Consider the following 11,014-nt stretch of genomic DNA (forward strand, 5'->3'; position numbering starts at 1 on the left):
AGCTCTGTTTATTATTTTGTTCATTATTATTTAAAATACAAATGTGGAAATAACATTTCTATTTCCTCAGTAAACATACTGATTTGGGCTTATGGACACACACAATACATACAATAGTCTCAATCAAAGGAGCATCCGTCTTCTGAAGAGGACCAGCTGTACCGGAAACTCAACACGAATTACAATAAAATGTTCTTCTTACCTTTACCTACACCACCAATTTAATGAGGAATATTCAGGCCAAGTCCTATAATCATTATGAATAAACATTAAAGTACAATATGTATCATTGGTTTACGTTTGTGTGTTTCTCCTACACATCAATGTATACATGTATTCCTTGATTTGATTCACTTATTAGTGACTGAAGAATTAAGATCTTCAAAACTGTACTGACCCTGATTTGACAGATTCCTGCTTGATCTTGGCCATACATAGATGTGGTTGCCATCCAGATGCCTCTTTTTCCACCTCACAGTCTTCACCGGTGCTGCTGCCTCCACACAATGAAAAAAGAGTCACAACAGAAAGACAAACACAGAGGTGACACAGACAGCAACAGAGACAAAGACAAAAAGGACTTTTGGGTCGACGAGTAATTGCTAACTTCTCCAGCCAATAAATAGTCCACTGCTTCACCCCGATAAATCATTTGTAAGCAGCTTGCTTAAAACAAGTAAGAGATATTATGATTTTAAGTGAACTCGAGATGTCACATTTGGTCAGAGTCATGGTAGGTTCATTACAGTTTGTGTGTTAGGTAAGCTGCAAGCAGTAATTTAGCTTTGTAACATATTTACTGTACAGACATGAGAACGGTAACCTTCTTATCTTCTTCCACCCAAACATCTTAGTATCCTGGAGAGGGGTGCTTGAAATTGTGTGAAAGAACATATTTACCTAGTAAACACCCTTAGCTACCTCATTATCCCAGTTAGATGACATTAAACATTTTTTATAATCTTGAGAAGTGACATTATGTGCTTATTTAAAGTGTTATCAAAGCAGAACTGAAGATTGACACACATCTCCAGACTTGCTCTGCCTTTAGTAACTGTTATAAAAGTCAGAAAGTTAGTAGTTAATTCTGTCTGGGCTTTGCTGCAAAGATTGACCAGAGGCCACATTCAGAAAGCTAGAGTACTTTGTGGCGCTGTGTATCATATTCTGTCATTTCCTTTCCATGCATTAAATTGATTTCTGTGATTAAATTAGTACATTAGGACAGCTAACTGCTGTCAATTCCTCTACGTCTACGGCATCCCCTCACAGTTATTTTCTCTCGTAAATCACTGTCAGAGCCATTAAGAGGCTCTTTAGCTCATCCATCAGTTCCCCGGCCACAGTTTATAGTGAACCACGGGGGGGGGGGGGCTCAGAGAACTAAAATATACAGTAAGTGTGTGGCAAAGAGAATTACATGACGTCTGACACGAAATTTAAGAATAAACCAAATAAATAAACAGAGATAAATGGAATGGAATCATAATGTAATTTTAGATTGGAAAAAGGAATAATATGAATTACAGTTAGTCCATTAGTCTGAACAATAACATCTAGTGGGCGTCATCACCCAGAAGTGGACTAATAATGGACCATTTGTAAACCTCAGACCACACACACACACACACACACACACACACACACACACACACACACACACACACACACACACACACACAAACAGTCATTATGAACTATGTCCTTACACCATTAGGAAAGACTCTTTAGTGCTTTTATTTGAGCAGGACAGAGAAGGAGAATGAGTTTGAGAAGGGGGACAAGAAAGAGAAATTCTCCCAAAACATTTTTTAAAAGTTTATTCTCAGTACTCATTTTATTTTGTAACAAACATGTTTTTCGCATAAAATCTCATTAAAGCAAATGCCAGCAAGAAATGTGAAATAGGGTGAATATTTTTGACTGTCATACAGGAGGTTGCATTTTAGTGTATCTGTAAAATGTCTAGTAAAAGGAAACTGTTTACAATTAAATAATGTGTTCTACTCTATTTTTTCCACTGAGTTTAATGACTGCAGTTTTAACCAAGCTTTTTCTAAAAGTTAGCCATTCATCTTGAATTTTTGCTTGAGTTTTGCCATCCAGGTAGTTAAAGTTATTGTTATGAGCTAAAGGCAATAATTATTATCTTCTCACTCCAACTTTTTATGTTGCAAAACTATACAGATGGTAGCAACATTGTCCTTCTTTACCCAAAATCAAACTGCAAGGCAACTATAAAAATGCGTAATGAATATTTAGTTATATGTTTATAAAGGAGAAAGAGAGAGGAAAGTCTTCAGATAGCTGCTGTTGTGGTCGTCGGTCACATAGGTTGGTCAGAAGTAGCGAGGGAAATGGCTCCAGAGTCATAGGAGCTCTTGATACCTCCTTTGAGTGACAGCTGGCTGACCGGACTATGAGCAAGGGAAGCTTCTATCTGAGCGTCCGACACCTGGAAGAAGTAAACAATGAAAGAAGTCTGTGATGGAGCTCTTACAGGACAGCTCACCTATCCTTTGGGGAAGGTCACACTGCCTATATGTATTTGATAGTCAAATTTCTTTATAGAAACATGCATTACCTCTTCAAACTTCTTGGCTTTGTACTGTTCTGCCCCTTTCAAGAAGTTCAGCAAGATAATGTCACAAAGAACCGTACCCTGTTGACACAGACACAATAAGAAATGAAATCATATCTGAAAGCAACAGGAAAAATGCCTTTTAATCATCTTTAGCCTGTTACAAAATCCCTACCAGTCCAACAGAGGTGAAGGCAGCAACCAAGTTGATCAGCGTTGGGATTGTGTCAAACTTTCCTGCCTGTAAGAGATGAAGTCAGTTAACAGGAAAAAATACAATTATTTTATATAGTAAATACAGTTATTGACAGTCATGGAGATTTTAAAAGCAATTAGCCTTGCAGAACATAATCTGTTATGCTGCTGTTTGAAAGAATATATACAAATGTGTATAACTTTAAAGGACATTATCTCCACCAAGGTTGTTATGATTTCTTGGTTTGTTGGTTTGATGGTCAGCAAGATTACAGTTAAACTACTTGCACAATTTGTATGCGAATGTGTGTACCACGTGCCAAGGAAAACCACATTAAATGTTGGACGAGATCTGATAAGGGGGGCCCTTACATGTTTTCAGGGAGAAATGTCCCAGTAAATGTAAAAACACCTACAAACGTACTTTTCCAGTGACTATAACATCAAAGCGGATGGCATAAGCTTTGTGAAGTGTCCGGAACTCGGTCCCATTTTCTGTCTTGTAATATTTGGCATATCTGCGTGAAAGAAAAAAAAGAAAAGTGACCAAAGGATTTAAAGGAATGAAAAGCAGTCATCAATGGTAAAAAATCAGCCTTAATACCTGAAGTTGTAGCCAGTAGAGACGGCATTCTTCTCAAAAGGTTTGTCCAGACGTGTGAATGCGTACTTCGGTAAACATTTTTCAATGTCAAAGTCCAGATTACAATGCCACTGAATGTTTATTCCTATTTCTCCTCCCTGAAGAGAAAGAGGAATAAAGGAGAAACATACTTTAAGACTGTACACCTGTAAGTCTGTGTTTAATCAAATATTTCCCTCATTTGAATTTTCCCCTCAGTATATCTCAATCTTAATGTTAAGAATTTAGCTGACTTTTTATTGGGTCTGGCTTGTAATAAGCAGCGTTTGGTCACACCAGAAAGTAAAAATAAACCGTACATCTTTACAAAATGTGTTTCTACAAGGTCTGTGGTGTACTGTATCAACTAATCACATGACCAGTACTAAAATAAAAAGAGTGCATTAGTCCACCATTGACTTTCGCTAGTTTTTCTCATTTTAATTGGGTTTCTTGACAGCCTAACCTCCCATACATACACAAAACTGTCACTTTGTGTGAAGTTTACCCGTGCTATTTCAACATTTTAGCTTTTAGAATAAAGACAATTTTGGAGGGAAAGAGAAAGGTATGACCTTGTCTGCCAGATTTGCCATGTTCTGGTTGGTGTAGTTCAGTATGTCTCCCACTAGAAAGATGGGGCAGTAGGGGCTCTTATCCGGATGGTATTTGCAGTTTTTGATTTCTGAGGAGTTCATTGTGGAGGGAAAGTTCCCTCTGAGAGAAAATTGAGAACAAGCTTATGTTCAAAGCATTTTTACACATTTGTTTTCAGCTTTATGTGTGTGTATGCATGCCTGTGTTACACACCTGGTGACATCAAAGAGAGGAAAGCGAACACTGTTTTTGATAAAGATGGTGAAGTTGTTCACGTCTAGCATCGGTTTACTGGTCAGGATGTTTACAGAGAAAGGATCACAATCAAGTCATATAATGAGGGAAGAGTCTTTGTGTGTTTGTGTGAATCTTACATTTTAACTTTGTCATTCTCGGATGGACACCATCCATCAATCTCACACCGACCCACTGTCTCATTTCCAATGGAATGATTGGTGCAAACACCTGTTATTACTCCTGGTGTGTGAGACAGACAGAGAGACGTCAGTTAAAGCTTCAGTTGGTTCCTTTATTACAAATAACTTGTTGTAGTATTTGCTGAATCTGTCTCTGTACTGTGATGTTCCTCTTCCTCCCCACTGTTCTCCTAATGGCAAGATTACAGCGTGCCAAAGGGAAACAACCCTTCAGAGCACAGTTACCAACTTCTGATTTAAAGATAGGCTTTATGATTTAGTTTTGGTAACTACTATACATGCAGTTATTATTAGTCTTTTGTGCATTACTAACAGCATCTGGAAAGATTGATTTCTTCCTGTTACTAGATAATGCTCTTACTTATCTCCTTTTAACGTCACTTCTTTCCTCACTATCCGATGTAACAGAAATGTCCAAAGAAAATACAGGAAATGTTGCTATAAATTTAGCCAAAGCCTAACACTTTTTTAAGGATAAAAAAATGACAAATGTCTTGATAATTGAATTATACAGGAGATATAATAAAAGCATAAAAGTCTCTGCACACATCAAGACAGGTTGTCTGGGTGTTCTGGGATTTGTTTTAGTGTTTTTGTTTTTCAAGAAAAACATTTATATGTTTGATTGCGACGCCAAAGTGTTTCTATAAGAAGTTAGACTTACCACTGCTAAGGATGCTGCCAAAATGTCTGTAGCAGTCTTCATCTTTGCTACAGCTATATGCTTTTCCATGCTGAAACACACACACACACACACACACACACACACACACACACACACACACACACACACACACACACACACACACACACACACACACACACACACAAGTAAATGTATTATTATTGTACAAACACTTAACCCTTTTTTAAACAAAGTTATTGTTAAACATTTAAATAAAGCACATGGTAATAAAAAGAGGGAAGTTAGTTAAAGTTTTATGTCACGTTTTATTGTTCCACTGCCTTCCTTGAAATGGTCTTTCTGTGGATGTTCTATGATTGACCTGAGCTTTATTAACAATAATAATTTTGAAATTATAAAGCGCCTTTCTAGGTACCCAAGGCCGCTTTCCATTTGTGAGGACAGACAGAAAACAAATAAAGAAACAAAAAACAAGGGTAAATAAAAGAATAGAAAAATAAAGTAAATAAAATAGAAAACAGAGATTTTTCTGTACATTTAAGGAGGAAGTTTGTTGAATGTCATGTAGTAAACAGCTTTAAAAAGATGTTCCTGAGTCTGCAAGCCAAGGGCTCTGACTGCAAAACACACATCTGCTGAACAGGGATAAAGCCCGTTTTATAAACCACTGAAACGTTTAACGCAGTGTACACACGGTTCCGTTGCGTTGACACTTGCCGGTGGGCGTGTCTGGCGGAACCGTGTGTACGAGCCGTAACAGATGGTAACCGATGAATGTGTCCTCACCTCTGGACATTTTCCTTGAAACTGATTTTCTGTGATGATGACTTTGGTTAAGATGCAGAAGATAGCTGCACCCTGAAACACAGAAGAACATGTAGGTTTACTGCTGTGTTATGTACGACTATAAAATGGTCCAAATGTGCCGCACATAGACAATAACCAATAATCTAGCTTCACTAATAACAGCCAAATAGAGTTATTTACATGCACCTGAAACCACCACCAAACCTATCATTTGTGTGTGTGTGTGTGTGTGTGTGTGTGTGTGTGTGTGTGTGTGTGTGTGTGTGTGTGTGTGTGTGTGTGTGTGTGTGTGTGTGTGTGTGTGTGTGTGTGTGTGTGTGTGTGTGTGTGTGTGTGGTCCGTCTGATAGGGAAGTTGAAGTATTTGAAAGAATATTTAAAGGCCACAGATCATGTGTGTTTCACTTGTTATCAGGTTCACACACCTGTTGGGGTATGACATAGTCAGCCACATCCATAACATGCTTGTTATGGTAACCAAATCCTTTCACTTTGGTCATCACAGAGGACTCAACGCTGTTTTCCGTCACCTGATAAGCTTTCTCTTGGATAAAAACCCATCTGCAGAAAACAAAACACTTATCAGCAGGTCAAGAGTTAATTCCAAGAAATCTTGGACACCATCAACTCTCTTTGTAGATCAAATTCAGTTTATAAAATAAATTACATTTTTGCCATCAAGGAACAAAGGCGTGTTTTTATAAAGAAGTGAGCAGGTCTTAATTACATAGTATTTATTATTACTTATTATGGGATGGCTGTGGTGCAGTGGGATAGTGGGCTAGTGCGTTGATCATCAGAACAGGACAATGTATGCCGTTGTGTCCTTGGGCAAGACACTTCACCTGAAATTGCTCCTGTGGGTATTGTCCACAGTATTGATGTGTTACATGTCTAATATGTGTAATATGTATTGTAAAGTGCTTTGAGCACCTGGAAAGGCGCTAAATAAAAAATGCAATGAATTATTATTATTATTATTATTATTATTATTATTATTATTACTATTTGATTTATTCACCTCTGTATAATACAAACCTGATGCTTTGGCAGTAGGTGGCAGACAAGTAGATTATAAGTCTAGACAAAGCAAATCTCTCCTGTGTGATACAACAACTTTCAGATCTCTGTTGATCTCTGTTTCACTGTTTTCTATAGTTTTTGCTCTTTTTACTTTTATTTACCAATAAAATAGCTACACTTTTGGGCCTCTTATGCATTACATTTGAGTGACAGCGCTAAGAATTCAAGTTTTCCGAAAATGTAAATAGCTTCTTTTAAAAAAAAACAACCTTTAAACAAAACAGCTGAGCTGTATTTGTGTCTCTATAACACTGAAAAACTCTTCCGAACCTCTACTTTTTTTTTCAAGTTACATCTGTAACTCTATCCAGTAAACTAAAATGACATATGTTGTCTCTCTTTAAGTACAACACAAGTATAAAAGCATCAACAGCAGGATGAAAACTGACAGAAACAAGCACAAGTGATATTTAACTTTGTTTCTATGTTTCACACATGGGTATATGTCAGTTCCTGGCTACCCTCTTTGTTTGGATAAAAACATTGAGAATAGTTTTGCAAATGTCCACTTCAGTAAAATTATATTACCCAATTTTATATACATTTGTAAAAATGATCTCTTTCAGCTTCATGCACCACAATCATCCTCAAATAATGTAATACATACTAATGCAACACTGATATGGGTCATGTTTCAACACAATTATCTTTACATTTGATGCTTAAATAGCATCCAGCTGATATTTCATCCTTTCTTTAACCTTAAAAGAATTGTTAATGCAGGCATTTACTTGTAATGGAGTATTTAAACATTGTTGTATGACTACTCTTAATTGATTCATTATTTTGTAACTGTTTTGTGGATTATAGGGGATGTTTGGACATGATAAAAACAAATGTTGGAAGCTGTAGTTCCAGGGAAAACTATTATACCAAAAAGCAAAAAGAGAGTCATAAAATATGCCTATTTGTAATCAGGGTAAACCAATTGTTTGATCAAGTTTTTCATTTCCCAAAGAATACAACATGAGTAGGACAGACACTGAGAAATCAAAATGACTTATATGCAAAAAAAGCACACATTACTGACCCGACAAAATATGAGATGATGAGAACCTGTACGACCCGGTTGATGATGCCCACAGACCAGCTCTTCACCACCACAGACTTGGTCGTCTCGTAGGTGAAGAAGTCGGTGAAGCAGCCCCACACCAGAGAGCCCATGGCTGCTTGTCAGAGGAAGAAAGAGAGCAACAGAAGACGGGTCAGGTCCTAGAGGAAAGTGCAACTCCGGTCCCGTCTCAACAGGTGCCTTCAAAGAAGTCAGATGGTAGATCTGTAGCTCACACCTGACTCCAGTGAGAGAAATGTGGTTTGAAACGTCAAGCTGCTCCTGTCTTTCACTTGGTGAAAGGTGGTGGCCTGTGTGTATCTGCTTTGTTGCATACGTGATCATTAAACCTCACTGCCTCTCCCCCCTTGTTTCATTGGTTTATGACACAAACAGGACCTCCCTTTCCTTCTCGCAAATAAGCGAGAGGAAATGTGTTAGTGTCCTGCTGTCCATCCCTATTTCTCTGTCTTTCTTCACCACAAATCCCCATCTCCCATGCCTCTTTGCCTCACAATCTCTGGCTAATTATACAAACACACACACACACACACACACACACACACACACACACACACACACACACACACACACACACACACACACACACACACACACACACACACACACACACACACACACACACACTTTCAAATTCACTACCATCACTTCATTGATATCTTGGTATAAGTGGTTCAGAGGGAAAATAACCCCCAAACCTGCAAATTTCACTCACAGAACCATAATTAAAGGATGTAAAATGAATAAAAAAAGGCAACATTTCTGCAATGCCTCTATCAGTCTTCAATAACAGTGAGGCTCTATAAAAGCCACAAATATAAATTTGAATAAGATAGTGAAATCTGTCTAGATTTGCAGATGTTACCCAGGCTTTCTAAAGACTGTTACACAAACAGGATAGAAGAATAATAGTTTTACTATGAGAGGCATCCACCTGAGATCAAGCTGTTCTGTTTCATGATGTTGACTTTGGTTTTGATCATCATTTTAGTTGTGTAAAAAATGTGCCTTGGATTTATCCTCTCCCAAACTGTCTGTTGTCTATTTGGTTTATTCATTTGAGGAAGGACCATAATCACATGGTATAGTGCACAAAAGATTACATGCAATATACGTAGATCCCCACTTCTTCATCAACTATTCAGTTGAAAACCACAACTCAAGGGATATTTATCAAATGTGTTTGTGCATTTATATTAACAGAAATAAAATCCATAGTCGAAATGATTTTTGACTGAAAATAGTAAGTGGCTGCAGGAGACTTAATCTGATGTCCTATCAATACTGCATGTGTACTGAAAGCTCAACAGTAAAAGGGAACATGAACAATACAAGCAAATACAAGATTGCAGTCTCTCTTTATGCCATCTTCCACTTTCTTCAACAACCATTTTCTCCACTTCCCGAACAGGGCATGCAGTGAACTTCTTATTCTAAAGATGAGTGATTTCAACGGCTCCTCAGGTCTACTCATTCTTAGAAAAAACGCCATACCTCACTGTCTCTGACGTTTGTCTCGAGACTTCTGACCCCTGCCTCTCAAAGCACATTTTATTAATGAGGGAGTGCATTGTTTATGACTCGGCTCTAACGGGACAAGAATCCTGCCGCCTCTGACCCTCAGCTGTTACCTACTTTCTAACATAAAAAGGACAGTCTAACATCAACCTAGACATAAATTACAGTATATTGTTTGTATGTATTATGGTACTGCATATACTCATCATAGCTAGTAATTATCTCCAAAAGTATTTAACAATATTGATATGTTAGATTTTCTAATCTGTCAAAAAATGTGGTATAATCCTAGATGAGAAAATGTCTCTGACTGATTATGTTTCAAAATCGTGCCATGTTTTACAAATACATGGAAATCAACTTAACTTGTTTTACTTGACGGACAGGACAGAAGCGGATCAGGACCAGATATTCAGTAGTATTCACTGTGCCTTGAAAGTAACTAAACACTTCTGAAAGTGCCATAACTTTAAATGTAACCATTCAAATAGAAATGTCATCCATTAGACATAATTCCTAATTCCTGTGCTTCAACAGTATTAAAACAACTGTCTGATTCTATACTTACAGACTCCTATAGGGGGCTTGATGTACTTTAATAAATGACAGACAGTGTTATTGACAACTGTGCAATAATTGGGACATATGATACGACCACTTCTCAATACACTCACGAGCGCCAGTAGCATTATTGGCACTCACATCAGGGAGATAATGTCATGATTGAATGATAGTGTGCGTGTGAGTGTGTGTAGATGTATGTGCAAGGAGACATTGTCATTTCTTAAGTGGGTCCATTATGTTTGTGGTCAATTAACGGTAACCGAATACAAGCCAGGATAAACACACATGCACAGGCTTTCAGGCTGCATGTGACTGTACCGTTGATCACCACGACTCTAAGCATTCTTGTAATGGACGACAACACTGTGAAACATATACTGCATCTACAAATATGAGACACCATTTGTCAGATCGTAGACGCAGACACACATGAGAAGGATTGTTCGATGGATTTCTTCATGAAAGAAGAAACCATAATGAAAGCGATAACTCTACAGGAAGCGATCTATGTAAACACATTCACATTTGGGTTGAACCGCAACACTTTTACATGCCAGCACACACACATCTCAAAGTCTTGTGAACAACACTTCACACATTTACTGTAACATTACTCATTTTCAACTCTCGGGATGGAAAAAGATGGCTAGTCCACTACTTTGGTCCAAACTGGAATATCTCAACAACTTCATGTTTGTTCAGACATGTTTTCCCAATGGATCAATGGACCACATTTTGGTGACTTAATCCAATGTGTCAATGACAAAACATCCAATGAATCCTAATGACTTTAATCTATTGATCTTTAAGAGCACCATGACATTGACATTTTAAATTTTGAGTGAAATATCCATGTAACCTGGTTTGGATATGTCCGCTTAGTGGTCCAGACT

General features: G+C 37.7%; 1 protein-coding gene across 1 annotated transcript; it reads right to left on the reverse strand.

Moving 5' to 3' along the window:
• Positions 1–1,840: 1,840 nt before the first annotated feature.
• On the reverse strand, positions 1,841–8,305 carry p2rx3a (purinergic receptor P2X, ligand-gated ion channel, 3a). The gene is made up of 12 exons (XM_063876715.1): positions 7,998–8,305; positions 6,310–6,445; positions 5,865–5,936; positions 5,097–5,166; positions 4,370–4,472; positions 4,209–4,286; positions 3,974–4,115; positions 3,381–3,517; positions 3,201–3,294; positions 2,757–2,822; positions 2,585–2,662; positions 1,841–2,455 (listed from the first exon to the last, which is right to left on the reverse strand). The coding sequence occupies exons 1-12, from the start codon at positions 8,129–8,131 to the stop codon at positions 2,327–2,329; spliced, it is 1,239 nt and encodes a 412-aa protein (XP_063732785.1). The 5' UTR covers positions 8,132–8,305; the 3' UTR covers positions 1,841–2,326.
• Positions 8,306–11,014: the final 2,709 nt, after the last annotated feature.

This window comes from Eleginops maclovinus, chromosome 23 (assembly GCF_036324505.1).
Source record: "Eleginops maclovinus isolate JMC-PN-2008 ecotype Puerto Natales chromosome 23, JC_Emac_rtc_rv5, whole genome shotgun sequence".
Classification (NCBI taxonomy): Eukaryota; Metazoa; Chordata; class Actinopteri; order Perciformes; family Eleginopidae; genus Eleginops; species Eleginops maclovinus.

Coding starts and splice junctions, on each gene's coding strand:
- p2rx3a (XM_063876715.1), bottom strand. CDS start 8,131: ATGGGCTCTCTGGTGTGGGGCTGCTTCACCGACTTCTTCACCTACGAG. Junction 5,167..5,864: donor TTCAAGGAAAATGTCCAGAG/GTGAGGACACAT, acceptor TGTGTGTTTCAG/CATGGAAAAGCATATAGCTG. Junction 4,287..4,369: donor GAGAATGACAAAGTTAAAAT/GTAAGATTCACA, acceptor CATCCTGACCAG/TAAACCGATGCTAGACGTGA.